Source organism: Tachyglossus aculeatus, chromosome 11 (assembly GCF_015852505.1).
Source record: "Tachyglossus aculeatus isolate mTacAcu1 chromosome 11, mTacAcu1.pri, whole genome shotgun sequence".
Classification (NCBI taxonomy): domain Eukaryota; kingdom Metazoa; phylum Chordata; class Mammalia; order Monotremata; family Tachyglossidae; genus Tachyglossus; species Tachyglossus aculeatus.
This window is the reverse complement of record NC_052076.1, coordinates 55,276,023-55,293,363: the sequence shown is the minus strand read 5'-3', so window position 1 is coordinate 55,293,363 and position 17,341 is coordinate 55,276,023. Positions and strand designations below refer to the sequence as shown.

Here is a 17,341-nt window from a genome sequence, read left to right as displayed (position 1 = left end):
GTTAATATTATTACCCCAGCGCTTAGAACAGGGCCTGTCACATAGTAAGCGCTTAACAAAAGCCATCATTATTACTGTTATTATTGTTACCCCAGCGCTTAGAAGAGCGCTTGTCACATAGTAAGCGCTTAACAAAAGCCATCGTTATTATTATTGTTATTATTGTTACCCCAGCACTTAGAACAGCGCTTGTCACATAGTAAGCACTTAAAAGCCATCATTATTATTGTTGTTATTACCCCAGCGCTTAGAACAGTGCTTGTCACATAGTAAGCACTTAACAAAAGCCATCATTATTATTATCATTACCCCAACGCTTACAACAGTGCTTGTCACACAGTAAGCAACTAACAAAAGCCATCATTATTATTGTTATTATTATTACCCCAGCGCTTAGAACAGGGCTTGTCACACAGTAAGCGCTTAACAAAAGCCATCATTATTATTATTATTATTACCCCAACGCTTACAACAGTGCTTGTCACATAGTAAGCAACTAACAAAAGCCATCATTATTGTTATTGATATTATTGTTACCCCAGCGCTTAGAACAGCGCTTGTCACATAGTAAGCGCTTAACAAAAGCCATCATTATTATTATTGTTATTATTAATACCCCAGCGCTTAGAACAGCGCTTGTCACATAGTATGCAATTAACAAAAGCCATCATTATTATTATTGTTATTATTACCCCACCACTTACAACAGTGCTTGTCACACAGTAAGCAACTAACAAAAGCCATCATTATTGTTATTGATATTATTATTACCCCAGCGCTTAGAACAGCGCTTGTCACATCGTAAGCGCTTAACAAAAGCCATCATTATTATTATTGTTATTATTATTACCCCAGAGCTTAGAACAGGGCCTGTCACATAGTAAGCGCTTAACAAAAGCCATCATCATTATTATTGTTATTATTATTACCCCAGCGCTTAGAACAGTGCTTGTCACATCGTAAGCGCTTAACAAAAGCCATCATTATTATTATTGTTAATATTATTACCCCAGCGCTTAGAACAGGGCTTGTCACATGGTAAGCGCTTAACAAAAGCCATCATCATTATTATTGTTAATATTATTACCCCAGCGCTTAGAACAGGGCCTGTCACATAGTAAGCGCTTAACAAAAGCCATCATTATTACTGTTATTATTGTTACCCCAGCGCTTAGAAGAGCGCTTGTCACATAGTAAGCGCTTAACAAAAGCCACCGTTATTATTATTGTTACCCCAGCACTTAGAACAGTGCTTGTCACATAGTAAGCACTTAACAAAAGCCATCATTATTATTATTATTATTACCCCAGCGCTTAGAACAGGGCTTGTCACATAGTACGCAATTAACAAAAGCCATCATTATTATTATTGTTATTATTACCCCAACGCTTACAACAGTGCTTGTCACATAGTAAGCAACTAACAACCATCATTATTGTTATTGATGTTATTGTTACCCCAGCGCTTAGAACAGCGCTTGTCACATCGTAAGCGCTTAACAAAAGCCATCATTATTATTACTGTTATTATTGTTACCCCAGCGCTTAGAACAGGGCTTGTCACATAGTAAGCGCTTAACAAAAGCCATCATTATTATTACCCCAGCACTTAGAAGAGTGCTTGTCATATAGTAAGTGCTTAACAAAAGCCATCATTATTATTATTGTTATTATTAATACCCCAGCGCTTAGAACTGCGCTTGTCACATAGTAAGCGCTTAACAAAAGCCATCATTATTATTATTATTACCCCAACGCTTACAACTGGCTTGTTACATAGTAAGCAACTAACAACCATCATTATTGTTATTGATATTATTGGTACCCCAGCGCTTAGAACAGCGCTTGTCACATAGTAAGCGCTTAACAAAAGCCATCATTATTATTATTGTTATGATTATTACCCCAGCACTTAGAACAGCGCTTGTCACATAGTATGCAATTAACAAAAGCCATCATCATTATTATTATTATTATTATTATTATTATTAACCCATCTCTTACAACAGTGCTTGTCACACAGTAAGCAACTAACAAAAGCCATCATTATTATTGTTATTATTATTACCCCAGCGCTTAGAACAGGGCTTGTCACACAGTAAGCGCTTAACAAAAGCCATCATTATTATTATTATTGTTATCCCAGCGCTTACAACAGTGCTTGTCACATAGTAAGCAACTAACAAAAGCCATCATTATTGTTATTGGTATTATTGTTACCCCAGAGCTTAGAACAGCGCTTGTCACATCGTAAGCGCTTCACAAAAGCCATCGTTATCATTATTGTTATGATTATTACCCCAGCGCTTAGAACAGGGCTTGTCACATAGTAAGCGCTTAACAAACGCTATGATTATAAGGATTATGATCCCAGTGACCACCTGGGGGCGTAGGAGAGCGCTGTGGGCGGTGGGGGATCGATTGCTTCTGCCTGCCGCGGTTCTCACCTGACGGCTCCGGGCTCGATTGCTCCGGCCTGGCGCGCGCCTGCGCGCGGGAACGGAAGCGGAAGCGGAAGCGGAAACGGTTCCGCCGGCGCCTTGGGGCCATGTCGGAGTCGGCCTACCTCCCCGTGGGGTCGGGGGCCCTGGGCCCGCAGCAGAACTTCCTCTCCTTACAGGACATCCTCCTGTCGCAGGAGAAGCTGCCCGCCCGCACCGAGGCCCCCCTGCCCCGCCTGGGGGCCTTCTTCCAGGAGCGGAGCGGAGCCGCCGAAGCCGACGGTGGCATCCCCGAGGTAACGCCGGGCGCGCTCGTGCCCACCCGCCTCGGAAAAGAAAAAAACACCTCCCGAACGCTTAGTACGGTCCCAGGCCCGTCAGAGGCGCTCAGTAAATACGACCGAATGAGTTGTACTTCCCAAGCGCTTAGTACGGTGCTTTGCACACAGTAAGCGCTCCATAAGCACGATTGAATGGAGCGGGAGGCAGCCGACTCTGTGCGGCGGTGCATTCTGGGATTAGTAGTTTCTCGGGGGGGCGCGGTGCTTTCTGGGATTAGTAGTTGCTCGGGGGGCGTGGTGCCTTCTGGGATTCGTAGCTTCTCGGGGGGGCGCGGTGCCTTCTGGGATTAGTTGCTCGAGGGGCGCGGTGCTTTCTGGGATTAGTAGTTGCTCGAGGGGCGCGGTGCGTTCTGGGATTAATAGTGGCTCGAGGGGCGCGGTGCGTTCTGCGATTAGTAGTTGCTCGAGGGGCGCGGTGCGTTCTGGGATTAGTAGTTGCTCGGAGGGTGGCGCGGTGCCTTCTGGGATCAGTAGTTGCTCGGGGGGCGCGGTGCCTTCTGGGATTAGTAGTTTCTCGGGTGGAGCGGCGCGTTCTGGGATTAAAATTGCTCGACGGGCGCGGTGCGTTCTGGGATTAAAAGTTGCTCGAGGGGCGTGGTGCGTTCTGGGATTAATAGTTGCTCGAGGGGCGCGGTTTGTTCTGGGATTAGTAGTTTCCCGGGGGAGCAGTGTCTTCTGGGATTAGTTGTTGCTCGACGGGCGCGGTGCGTTCTGGGATTAATAGTTGCTCGAGGGGCGCGGTGCGTTCTGGGATTAGTAGTTTCTCGGGGGAGCAGTGTCTTCTGGGATTAGTTGTTGTTCGACGGGCGCGGTGCGTTCTGGGATTAAAAGTTGCTCGAGGGGCGCGGGTCGTTATGGGATTAATAGTTGCTCGAGGGGCGCGGTGCCTTCTGGGGTTAGTAGTTTCTCGGGGGGCGCGGTGCGTTCTGGGATTAGTTGTTGCTCGACGGGCGCGGTGCGTTCTGGGATTAATAGCTGAGGGGCGCGGGGCGTTCTGGGATTAGTAGTTTCTCGGGGGGCGCGGTGCGTTCTGGGATTAGTAGTTGCTCGAGGGGCGCGGTGCATTCTGGGATTAGTAGTTGCTCGGAGGGGGGCGCGGTGCCTTCTGGGAAGAGAAACGGCCCTGCTGAGAGCTCACCTCCTCCAGGAGGCCTTCCCAGACTGAGCCCCTTCCTTCCTCTCCCCCTCGTCCCCCTCTCCATCCCCCCATTTTACCTCCTTCCCTTCCCCACAGCACCTGTATATATGTTTGTACAGATTTATTGCTCTGTTTATTTATTTTACTTGTACATATCTATTCTATTTATTTTATTTTGTTAGTATGTTTGGTTTTGTTCTCTGTCTCCCCTTTTAGACTGTGAGCCCACTGTTGGGTAGGGACTGTCTCTATATGTTGCCAATTTGTACTTCCCAAGCGCTTAGCACATAGTAAGCTCTCAATAAATACAATTGATGATGATGATGATGAAGCGGCGTGGCTCAATGGAAAGAGCCCGGGCTTGGGAGTCAGTGGTCGTGGGTTCGAATCCCGCTGCGCCACTTGTCAGCTGTGTCACCTTGGGCAAGCCGCTTAACTTTCATTCATGCAATCGTATTTATTGAGCGCTTACTGTGTGGAGAACACTGTACTAAGCGCTTGGGAAGTACAAGGTGGTAACAGATAGAGACGGTCCCTACCCAACAGCGGGCTCACAATCTAGAAGGGGGAGACAGACAACAAAACAAAACATATTAACAAAATAAAATAAGTAGAATAAATATGTACAAGTAAAATAAGTAAATAAATAGGGTAATAAATCCGTACAAACATATATACAGGTGCTGTGGGGAAGCCAATTTGTACTTCCCAAGCGCTTAGTACAGTGCTCTGCACATAGTAAGCGCTCAATAAATGCAATTGATGATGATGATGAGGTAAGGCATGGAGGATAATACTAATAATAATGATGGCATTTGTTAAGCGCTTACTATGTGCAAAGCACTGTTCTAAGCGCAAAGGGGGGGATACAAGGTGATCAGGTTGTCCCATGTGGGGCTCAGTCATCCCCATTTTACAGATGAGGTAACTGAGGTTCAGAGAAGTTAAGTGACTTGCCCAAGGTCACACAGCAGACATGCGGCTCCAGAGCCGGTATTCGAACCCGTGACCTCTGACTCCAAAGCCCGTACCCTTTCCATTGAGCCATGCTGCTTCTCTATGGAGAGGGGGAGGAGGGGGAGAGGAACGAGGGGGCTCAGTCTGGGAAGACCTCCTGGAGGAGGTGAGGTCTCAGTAGGGCCTCAGTAGTTCTGGGATTAGTTCTCTTCTGAGGCACTTCTCTCTGCCTCAGTTCCCTCATCTTTAAAATGGGGGTGAAGACTGAGCCCCACGTGGGACAACCTGATCATCTTGTAACCCCCCCCACCCGCAGCCCAGCTCTTAGAACAGTGCTTTGCACATAGTAAGCACTTAACAAATACCATCATCATTATTATTATTCGCACATAGTAAGCACTTAACAAATACCATCATCATTATCATCCAGCGCTTAGCACAGTGCTTTGCACATAGTAAGCGCTCAATACAGGCCATTTAAAAAAATACCATCACTGTTGCTGTTACTAGTTGCTGGGTGGGGGGCAGTGCACTCTGGGAATAGTAGTTCCTGGGGGGGGCGCAGTGCATTCTGGGATTGGTAGTCGTTAGGGGGACACCGCGGTGCATTCTGGGATTAGTAGTCGCTCGGGGGCGGCGCGGTGCATTCTGGGTCTCCGCAGGGTTGGGGTCCGCAGGCCCACGTGACTCTCTTTTGTGGCATTAAAATCCAGTCCCCATGGCCCATATTTGCTTCTGATATTATAGTGAATAAAATATAAATATATTTCTCCTGAAACATGGAGGGAACAGTCGACGAAGACGGAACGTTAAGTTGTTTAACAGCGCTTAGAACAGTGCTTGGCCCTTAGTAAGTGCTTAAATACCAGCACTGTTACTGTTTTTGTTATTAACAGTGAAATACCAACATTATTATTATTATTATTATTAACAGTAAAAAGGTAATAATATAATAATAATGCTGGCATTTGTTAAGCACTTACTATGGTCCAAGCACTGTTCTAAGCGCCAGGGAGGATACAAGGTGATCAGGTTGTCCCACGTGGGGCTTACTGTCTTAATCTGTTTCTCTTTCTGTCTCTGCCTGTTTGTCTCTCTCTGTCTCTGTTTTTCTGCCCCCTCTCTCTCTCCATTTCTCAATTTCTTCCTCTCTTTCTCTGTCTCTGTTTCTGTGCCCCCCCCCCCCATTTCTCTATTTCTTCCTCTCTTTCTCTGTCTCTCTGTTTCTCTGTCCCCTCTCTGTTTCCCTCTCTCGATTTCTATTTATTTTGTTAATATGTTTGGTTTTGTTCCCTGTCTCCCCCTTCTAGACTGTGAGCCTGTCGTTGGGTAGGGACCATCTCTATATGTTGCCAACTTGTACTTCCCAAGCGCTTAGTACAGTTCTCTGCACACAGTAAGCGCTCAGTAAATATGATTGATTGACTGATCCCCATTTTGCAGATGAGGGAACTGAGGCCCAGAGAAGTGAAGTGACTTGCCCAAAGTCACACAGCTCACAAGTGGCGGAGCGGGGATTTGAACCCATGACCTCTGAGTCCCAAGCCCGGGCTCTTTCCACTGAGCCATTATGCTTCTCAAATACCAACATTATCATTATTATTATTATTATCATTATTATCATTAACAGTGAAAAGATTCTATCATTCCTTGAATAGTGAACAAACAAACCACGATTAGCACTGAGTAAAACTAAATTTCCCCCCCTGTTATCCTCTTGGAATATTTAATACGACCAGCCAGACCTCCTCGACACTCTAGCTTGTAAGCTTGTTATGGGCAGGGAACGTGGCTGCTAATTCTGTTATAGTGTACTCTCCCGCGTGTTTAGTACATTGCTGTGCACGTTCGTCATTTATTCAGTCGTTTATTGAGTGCTTTCTGTGTGCAAAGTACAGCACAGCTGTGTGACTTCGGGCAAGCCACTTAACTTCTCTGTGCCCTCTGTTCCCTCATCTGTAAAATGGGGATGAAGACTGTGAGCCCCTCGTGGGACAACCTGATCACCTTGTACCCTCCCCAGTGCTTAGAACAGTGCTATGCACATAGTAAGCGCTTAATAAATGCTGTCATTATTATTACAGTACTGAGTGCCTGGGAGAGTACAATATAACAATCAATAGACACATTCCCTGCCCGCCATGAGTTTACACAATGAGCAGAGAAGCAGCGTGGCTCAGTGGAAAGAGCCCGGGCTCGGGCGTCAGAGGTCATGGGTTCTAATTCCGCCTCTGCCACTTCAATCAATCGTATTTATTGAGCGCTTACTGTGTGCAGAGCACTGGACTAAGCGCTTGGGAAGTACAAGTCGGCAACATCTAGAGACGGTCCCTACCCAACAGTGGGCTCACAGTCTAAAAGGGGGAGACAGAGAACAAAACCAAACATATTAATAAAATAAATAGAATAGAGATGTACAAGTAAAATAAATAAATAAATATTTATTACTTGTCAGCAGTGTGACTTTGGGCAAGTCATTTCACTTCTCTGTGCCTCAGTTACCTCATCCTGTGATGAGGACTGTGAGCCCCACGTGGGACAACCTGATTACCTTGTATTTACCCCAGTGCCTGGCACATAGTAAGGGCTTAACAAACACCATCATCATTGTTACTATTGTTATTATTACAGACACTCAATAAAGGTGATTAATTTTATGACCCAGCCTGCGGCATTCCTAGCCCAATTTGTCCCAGAAATCTTCAGTCTCCCACAGCCTGGGTGCATTTACTCAGTAGGGTCGGTTTCGTCGTAGAAGCTCCCACGGTTCGGAGGGTCCCTCGGAAGAATGGGGATCCAAAGCAAGACTAATCAATCAATCAATCAATCAATCAATCGTATTTATTGAGCGCTTACTGTGTGCAGAGCACTGTACTAAGCGCTTGGGAAGTCCAAGTTGGCAACATACAGAGACAGTCCCTACCCAACAGTGGGCTCACAGTCTAGAAGGGGGAGACAGAGAACAAAACCAAACATACTAACAAAATAAAATAAATAGAATAGATAGGTACAAGCAAAATAAATAAGTAGAGTAATAAATATGTAGAAACATATATACAGGTTTGCTTCCTTGCCCCCGCAATATGGTGTTTGCCGCTGCACAGCTTAACTGCAAGATACCCTGAGCAGGCAGGGACACCAGGTTGCTAATGACACTGTATCGTATACACAGTAATGCGTGATAGAAAAAAACCCTGACTCATTATATGTTTTTTTCCCTTTTTTATTGACTGTTGGTGTGTTTCAATCACATTCCGTATTTTTTCCATAGATGAGTTTACAAAATGCTCAAACTCGCACATTCCCAACCCTTGGTTTAGAAAGCCAGGTATTCCATCCATCTCCACAAATTAGAGGTTTCCAGAATCATCCCCAAGTGGGCTCTTTTTAGTTTTAGAAAGGAAGCTGAATCGCCTGGCCACTTTCTGATTAAATGAGAACGAGAAAAAAATATATGTTTTTAAAGTACAGATAAAACTGATTCAAGAAAATTAGCACACTTGCAGAAGGCACTGTCGGTTTGACGTGAACACTGTATCTGCATTTTTAAAAATTGGTTTAACGTGGCAGAACTGTTTAGGGTAGTACGGTACTAAAGATTCACTCAGTTTGCAATATCTTGTTTTCTAGTTCCAAAAATTAACTTGGCGTTGCATTCTCATGTTTAGCCCTTTCCTGAGGCATAAAACGGTCCTCTGCCCGCATCCTGTCATGGGCATGTCGTTGTCCGCAGTTACAATTTTAAAGCGATAAAGTGGCAGAGCCAGCTGTGTTGAGGGATGGACTTCACTTATCTGCCAGGGGCGGATTTTTCTGTCGTGTTTGTTTTCTGCAGATAATCTGCATTTTCGGCTTACCTTCGAATCTCTTTTGAAATCAGGGCTCAAAACTAGAAATACCCCTGTGGCTGGCGAAAGGACTCTATGACAACAAAAGGAGGATTCTTTCGGTGGAGCTGCCCAAGACGTACAAGGAAGGCTGGAGGACCGTTTTTAGTGCTGACGCCAACGTCGTCGACCTGCATAAAATGGGGCCCCACTACTACGGATTTGGCTCCCAGCTCCTGCATTTCGACAGTTCGGAAAATACAAAGATATCTCAGACCTTACTGCAGGCGAGTAGTTGATTTGCCCAGGAGGACGTGGAAGATTTTTCCGCTCCCGATTCCATCATTTTATTTTTTAAATATACGAAAGCGGTAACGGTCGGGAGGAAGCGATAGATAAGTACTGGAAACTTTGTAAGGGTTATTCGTTCATTCATTCAGTCGTATTTATTGTGCGCTTACTGTGTGCAGAGCACTGTACTAAGCGCTTGAGAAGTACAGGCTGGCAACATATAGAGACGGTCCCTACCCAACAACGTGCTCGCAGTCTGGGTAGCTAGCTCTCTTCCTCCCTTCAAGGCCCTACTGAGAGTTCACCTCCTCCAGGAGGCCTTCCCACACTGAGCCCCTTCCTTCCTCTCCCCCTCGTCCCCCTCTCCATCCCTCATCTTACCTCCTTCCCTTCCCCACATCACCTGTATATATGTTTGTACATATTTATTACTCTATTTATTTATTTTACTTGTACCTATCTATTCTACTTATTTTATTTTGTTAGTATGTTTGGTTTTGTTCTCTGTCTCCCCCTTCTAGACTGTGAGCCCACTGTTGGGTAGGGACTGTCTCTATATGTTGCCAGCTTGTACTTCCCAAGCGCTTAGTACAGTGCTCTGCACACAGTAAGCGCTCAATACGATTGATTGAATCCCTGTGAGATGCACGCTATTAAAGCATCCCTACTCGCTTCAGCGGAAGTTGTTTTTGCACATAATTCTCTACTCTGAGGCTGCAGGAGGCTCAAGAGGCAGGACGAGGCCTTGGGGTGGGAAGAAATATAGAGGAAAGTTACGCTGAATGAGTCGCCCAATCCTCATCCCATCCTCTTTCTAGAAGAAGAAAAAATGACTTGAATTCAATCGTATTTATTGGGATCCTTGCCATGGTTAAAATTATTGTTCTCTGAGGATATTACTTTTTAAAATTCCTAATCGTCCATCAAATATTAAAATAAACTAACCTCCCTACTCATCATCGATCGTATTTATTGAGCGCTTACTGTGTGCAGAGCACTGTACTAAGCGCTTGGGAAGTACAAGTTGGCAACATATAGAGCCAGTCCCTACCCAGTAGCGGGCTCACAGTCTAAAAGACTCAGGATTTAAAAACTCAAATGCTTTCACCCCCACTTCTGGTTCTTAATAATAATAATAATAATAATAATTATGGCATTTATTAAGCGCTTACTATGTGCAAAGCACTGTTCTAAGCGCTGGGGAGGTTACAAGGTGATCATGTTGTCCCACGGGGGGCTCACAGTCTTCATCCCCATTTTACAGATGAGGGAACTGAGGCCCAGAGAAGTGAAGTGACTTGCCCAGAGTCACACAGCGGACAAGTGGCGGAGCCGGGATTTGAACCCATGACTTCCGACTCTAAAGCCCGGGCTCTTTCCACTGAGCCACGCCGCTTCCCCTAGGAGTAGTTGACTTGATAAATGCTTGTCTTAGGCCTTGGCTGACATTGTCAGGTAGTCTGGGGGATAAAAGATGTCTTGTCTGACTAGGCGATACACTATATAAATCGATATTGCTGATAATCAATGAAAACGACTGTTCCGTTTCCTTTAGAAAATGGGAAAAGTCAATGTCCAGAGACTAGGGAGAAGTGAAAGACTACTGGGGAAAACACCCACCCAGTAAATCACCAAGATTTTTGGACTAGAATTATTTCAAATTGATTCTTTCTTCCCTGTCGTCCGAAGGGGAAAAGAGAGTCCGGCTTTCGAGTGACCGAGCTCATTGGTGATTTTTGGGTTCTCTCCCCCCGTAGACATTTATTGGACGTTTCCGGCGCATCATGGATTCTTCCCAGAATGCGTACAATGAAGACACTTCGGCCCTGGTAGCTCGACTCGATGAGTTGGAACGGGGCTTGTTTCAGACGGGCCAGAAAGGACTGAATGACTTCCAGTGCTGGGAGAAGGGACAGGCCTCGCAAATCACGGCTTCCAGCCTGGTCCAGAATTATAAGAAGAGAAAATTCAACGCCATGGAAAGCTGAAAGCGTGAAGGACGTGAAATTACTCTAGGGGTTGTTTTAGATCGACACTGAGACTTTCCCCATTTTACGATTGTTCCCCTGACTCAATTTCTCAGATGGCGATATACAATTAAGGCAAAATGGGTTTTAGGAGAGGAGTATTTAGCCATTGTGGCAAGCATCACTGGCCTGATTTTCAGCATAAGTGTCTTTGTCTCAGGAACTTGGATAGTCATTTGGACTCCACGGCTGAAGGAAGACAATAGGCTTTCCTAAAGAGCTCCATTAATATTTAAAACTGCTTACCATTTCAGTGGCTTTGGAACTACGTGAGTTTTGTTGTTGTTTTTTTCTAGATACAAATTATAATGTCCTGTGTTTGGGTGCGGGGAGTTCTGAACTTGCTTCACATTGTTATCCCCAGTTGATTTTCTTTTTTTCCCCTCTTACATAAAAGCAGGCTGTATCGCAGTGCAACTGTACCTTCATTCCTTGTAACTGTATCTTCATTCCTGCCCCCTTGATAAATGCTTCCGATCGCTACCTCCCCTGATTGAGAGTGAAGCAAGAAAGAGAAAAAGTTTCTTTTTGAGGTGAGTCCTTCCACGCTGAACAAATGGACAGGTTGTGAACTGGACACCATCCAGTGGAAGGGAACTATCAAAACTGGACTCAAAGTCCGAAAAGGCCTTGGGGGGGTCAAGTTCCCTTAAAGATTTTCCATCCCACTGGAGAAAACTCTCACGGAGTTAGTGGCATTGCAAAGTAATTATTTGAAAGAACAGCCTTTACTGCAACAGGAATAACAAAGCTGAACACAATGAAATCTAATTAAGACACTTAACACTGCAAATTAAAATAGGGGAAGAGCCCGTATTTCTCTGCAGATGTCGGCAATGAAAATACAATTGCATCTAACTGCAATGGGGCAGTCTGTGTGGAGTAAGGACGGAAACTTTGGAGGCTGTTGAGGAGGAAACCAAGGGATCGAGTGAGAAATCCTAACCAGGGAGCAGACTGGAGTGTTGTCAAGGACACTCATTTCCGCCCACCCAAACGAGAAAAACAGTCTCCAGGAGTTGAAGATTATAGCGTGATTCGAGTGTACAGATAATAAACTGTTTCTGTCCTAAATTATACTGTCACAGGGATGCTTTGAAGACACCTATTTTAAGACAAAGTTGATATTTTCTGCCTTCATTTCAGTGCCAAGTAAACGGTCAACTTTGCACGTGAATGAATCCTGCACGTAGATTATTTCTGTAATTTCAGCTCTGCTGATGATCTGGCTTAGCTGTCAGAGTGTTTTGCCTCTCCCCATATTGGCCAAATAAATTTAAATTTTTGCAGCTGTTGATCTCCTTGCCCAATACTTAGGATTATGCAGGTTCCCTTTTAAAACAAAAAATCCCTCCAGTATTAAAGAGCCCCTGAAAATGTAATTTTGTTAGCTTCCAATGATCTTGTAGCTGTTTCAGCAGGATGCATAATTCTCAGAGTGAACAAACAATGTTGTTTCTGCATTACTCCTTCTACCAATACAGTAATAGTAACCCAGCCTTGGCTGCAAGAATTACTTTTCCTTTTGAGAAAATAATATTTTCAGTCCAATACTGGAACTAAGTGGGGGAGGGTATTTTTTCTGTTTGAAATAAAAGTTTGTAGTCTTGTTTATAACCTTTACTCTGTCTTGATTTACGGAGGGGTTTTTTTGTTGTTTTTCTGCAAGCTTGACAAACACTCGTCTATGTTAAATTTCCATATTTAGTTCCAGCCAAAAGATGAGTATTTGGAAGGATGAACTAATTGCTATAAATTCAAAATTACCTGTTCCAACAGGATCATGCATAACGAAGGGATCAAAAAATTAAACGATCATAAAGCTGATTATAGCATGTCGGTCCTCATTTTAGACTGTGAGCCCACTGTTGGGTAGGGACTGTCTCTATATGTTGCCATATTGTACTTCCCAAGCGCTTAGTACAGTGCTCTGCACACAGTAAGCGCTCAATAAATATGATTGATTGATTGATTGATTGATGGATTTAAGCACCAGCCACTGGTCGGAGAGCAATGACAACTGACTGCCTCTCCCTACTAATTTCCATCATAACTTTCTCCCGTAACGGTTTTATCTACTTGTTTTGATGTCTGTCTCCTTTTAGACAGCGAGTTCGTCGTGGGCAGGGATTGTCTCTGTTTGTTGCTGAATTGTACTTTCCAAGCGCTCAAAAAATACGATTGAATGAATCTTCTTCCCCTTCCCCTGCCACCGTATATCCCTCCTCCCGGTGTACAAAGGCGGGAGACAGTTTGGGAAGAAGCTTGAGGGGTGGATTTCCTCTTTTTGCCAACCAGAGATAGTTGCTTTCACCCCATGGGGTAAGGAGACCATGCCCAGCCAGGCAACAAGAATGAAGATGGGAGAGGGAGAGGGGAGGAAAAACGTCATTATGGGTGGGGAACGTGCCTGCAAATTGTGCTGTACTCGCCCAAGTATTTAGTACTTTGCACAGAGTAAGCGCTCAGTAAGTACCATTGATTGATGGGCCGATTAATGCTAATCTCCCTCTCCTGTCCCCCAACCAGTGGGTCCCGGAGTGATTGCTCAGTTGACTCTTTCCTCCCACCTCATGCAACTGCCAATGCTAAAACCGTTTTAATAATAATAATAATGGCATTTATTAAAGCGCTCACTATGTGCAAAGCACTGTTCTAAGCGCTGGGGAGGTTACAAGGTCATCAGGTTGTCCCACGGGGGGCTCACAGTCTTAATCCCCATTTTCCAGATGAGGGAACTGAGGCCCAGAGAAGTGAAGTGACTTGCCCAAAGTCACACAACTGACAGTTGGCAGAGCCGGAATTCGAACCCATGACCTCTGATTCCAAAGTGATCCATGCTGCTTCTCTGCTGCCATGCTGCTTTTAAGGCAACTTGAAACCGGATCAATTTTCCTCACATCTTAGCAAGGGCTCAAGTCAAAAAACATCAAGTCAAACAACACAGAGAAGGTTTTGAGAGGAAGCTGGGCTCGGCGGCTAAATGGATGGATTAAAATTTCAGACAGGAATTTCAATTTCTGGATTTCTTGCCTAGTGTAGTCCAACTGTGACCCTAATAAGTCAATATCAACGAAATCAATGCTCTGCTCAGCTTCCAAAAATAGATATAGAGTTAAATTTTGCTTAGTTTATGGATGCAGGCTTTATATTCCGTAGCATTAATGGTGAATAAACTGCGGGGTATAAAAGGCCGTTCAGATGAACAGTCTCCCTCTCATATTTATAGTGAAGGACTAATAAAAGGGAAAAGTTCTATCTTGTCTTTGGGGGCCGTTAAAAACATTTTTATTGATTTTTCTTTTATGATTTTACGTTTCTGCTCCCGAAATCACTGAAGCTCGGCGTATCATTAAAACAATAACTCTTCAAACCATTTATAGAAAAGACAGGTTTCTCCTTTTTACAAATCGCAAGTGCGTTTTCTTCATTGCTGTCTCAGTCCTCTGGAGGGCTCTTTTATAGGTGGAAAAATGAAAGCAAGGATATTGATCCGATACTAAACTAAAAGTGGAAAAAACCCCAACACTTACTAGTGTGATGCTCAGCAGTGGCTTAGGAAATGGGTGAGGGTGGGATGGCGTCTGCTGTTGCTGAAATCTCAGAGGTGGTCTATCATCATCATCATCATCAATCGTATTTATTGAGCGCTTACTATGTGCAGAGCACTGTACTAAGCGCTTGGGAAGTAGAAATTGGCAACATATAGAGACAGTCCCTACCCAACAGTGGGCTCACAGTCTAGAAGGGGGAGACAGAGAACAAAACCAAACATACTAACAAAATAAAATAAATAGAATAGATATGTACAAGTAAAATAGAGTAATAAATATGTACAAACATATATACATATATACAGGTGCTGTGGGGAAGGGAAGGAGGTAAGATGGGGGGATGGAGAGGGGGATGAGGGGGAGAGGAAGGAAGGGGCTCAGTCTGGGAAGGCCTCCTGGAGGAGGTGAGCTCTCAGCAGGGCCTTGAAGGGAGGAAGAGAATGGTCTATCATGAGAAGCAGTATGGCTCAGTGGAGAGAGCCCGGGCTTTGGAGTCAGAAGTCATGGGTTCAAATCCCAGCTCCGCCAATTGTCAGCTGTGTGTCCTTGGGCAAGTCACTTAACTTCTCTGGGCCTCAGTTCCCTCATCCATAAAATGGGGATTAAGACTGTGAGCCCCCCCGTGGGACAACCTGATCACCTTGTAATAATAATAATAATAATAATGGCATTTGTTAAGCGCTTACTATGTTTAAAGCACTGTTCTAAGCGCTGGGGGGATACAAAGTGATCAGGTCATCCCACGTGGGGCTCACAGTCTTAATCCCCATTTTACAGATGAGGTAACTGAGGCTCAGTGCTTTGCACAGAGTAAGCGCTTAATAAATGCCATTATTATTATTATATGACCACAGGCAGCCTCCCTTCTCTCTAGCAGCTTCCCCCAATGCGGGCCACTAGGTGCCGGGGGGCCATCAAGAGTGTGGGAATGACTCAGGGCCAACCCTCACTACTGCAAAAAGTTGGGCCAACGACAGGTCACGCCTTTCTCCTCTTTTAACTATTGATGTCTGGGCAAAGTTCATCCTCAAAGGCAAGTAACCAGAAAAAGTGCACGGCTATTTTCATGGACAAAATGCGCAAGTAAGAAAGATACTCTCTGTGCCACTTACAAGCATCCTCTTTGAATCAAAAGACAACTCTAGTAAGCCGAAAGACTTGGGGTCATTTGTTGCCTTTCAAAGGGAAAACAAAATGGAGCTTTGATCTTTCCAAGCTTTTCCTTAAAGGTTTGCACTGAAACCTTTTTATGAATCTACCGCCTAAAATTCTCGTAATGCCCTGATATGGATTAAAAGTTGATAGCCTTTGATAAGGTTATCTGAAACGATGCCATTCATCTGGGGTGAGAAAATAGAGGCCAACACCTTGATTGTCAAGTAACCCCCTGTTCAGTGGCAACCGTAGAAATGACATTTATTGAACACTTAGTATAAATACGATTGAATGAATGAATATAAAGCATTGGGAAAGTACTGTAGAAGCAAAACATAAGTCCAACCCACAGGGAATTTAGTCCGACAAAGGACTTTACAATTTATCAGAAGAGGTTACAATCTATCGGACCATTTCTGTCAGGGCCAGTATACTTGCCCCAGAGGTTAGATCTGAACAACAACAACCAAAAAAACCCTTTTATTTCAGTTAAAATCTCTGACAATTTTTTCTAAGGGCTAATATGATTTTTCTTCCCATCTCCTTTTATGGTAAGCCCCATTTATTTTCCTTTGTTTCCAAAGAAGTTTGAAATGAACCTCTCTTTAGACACCCGAGTTGAGAAAAAATATCAACCTAACTCCAAAAAATAGTGTCGTAGGAACTCCTGGTGATTGAAATGCATTGAAAGGAACTCGAGAGAATCAACTAATGCTTTTGATCATTCCCCAACCTGGCTTTTTTAAAAGCTTAGAAATTTAGAAGCCAGATGTCATTCGTCACTACACTGTCATCCTTTGAAGGTACATTATAGTTGATGCCTGTTTAATTAAACCTGTCTCTTTAAATCTGCAAATATATGAAGCAAAAAAATCATAGATGGAACTGAGCAGTCAACTGAAGGAAGGATTGTGAAAATATATTAAAAAAGAAACCTCCTGCCCTCTCATTTTGATCCTACAGTGGTGAAGACTAAATTAATAGGTTTCAAAGATGGTAATTTATTTAGCAGAAAGGGAAGTGAGCTATCAGTTTTGAGGCATGGGAACAGATTGTATGGGAGAACTGTAATGAGCAAGTTGACATTAGTTATGTCTAAAACATAAAGAAGTAAAGAGACAAACTTTTGTTCCCAGGAAACCATCATCTAACACAACCAACACACTTGGACATGCGTCTGTCTTTTCGACTCAGAAGTAATTTTTTTAAAAGTGCTTAAGGATTCACAATCCTTTTGAATATTCTCTCATTTTTTCCATTATGCAAAGTGTCCAGGTATATCTATACTTCAGGAAATCTTTCTTTTTGAGTCTTCAGCTGCAGTCAAAGGACCGGGTGGACAATATAAATCCAGGAACCTTGCTTACTTCAGAGTCTCAATATTTGTTCCATTGGATCGGCATTTCAGAGAATTCTGCTACTTCTGCCACCTAAGTTGTTTCAAATATATATTTTTTAATCTTTGTCAATGTTGGTCTCTTTTCTGGAGCCGCCAACAATAAGGTAATCATGTGACTGCAGTGAAGTGAAAAAAGTTTCTCCAAGAGCTACATTTTCGTTAACATTTACGTTTTCATTTTAATCTTCTAGGAGGATACTGTGAAAAAATA

General features: G+C 43.9%; 2 protein-coding genes across 2 annotated transcripts in view; one reads left to right on the top strand and one right to left on the bottom strand.

The window, feature by feature from the left end:
* Positions 1-2,556, bottom strand: part of PRSS54 (serine protease 54) — a 65,288-nt gene extending 62,732 nt beyond the window's left edge. Inside the window, exon 1 of the mRNA XM_038754083.1 lies at positions 2,448-2,556. The gene's annotated coding sequence lies outside the window, so the exon portion shown is untranslated. The remainder of the gene's footprint in view (positions 1-2,447) is intronic.
* On the top strand, positions 2,497-12,639 carry GINS3 (GINS complex subunit 3). The gene is made up of 3 exons (XM_038754086.1): positions 2,497-2,737; positions 8,758-8,991; positions 10,753-12,639. Exons 1-3 carry the CDS (start codon positions 2,549-2,551, stop codon positions 10,981-10,983), a joined length of 654 nt encoding a protein of 217 aa, XP_038610014.1. The 5' UTR covers positions 2,497-2,548; the 3' UTR covers positions 10,984-12,639.
* Positions 12,640-17,341: the final 4,702 nt, after the last annotated feature.

Coding starts and splice junctions, on each gene's coding strand:
- GINS3 (XM_038754086.1), top strand. CDS start 2,549: ATGTCGGAGTCGGCCTACCTCCCCGTGGGGTCGGGGGCCCTGGGCCCG. Junction 2,738..8,757: donor CCGACGGTGGCATCCCCGAG/GTAACGCCGGGC, acceptor TTTTGAAATCAG/GGCTCAAAACTAGAAATACC. Junction 8,992..10,752: donor TATCTCAGACCTTACTGCAG/GCGAGTAGTTGA, acceptor CTCCCCCCGTAG/ACATTTATTGGACGTTTCCG.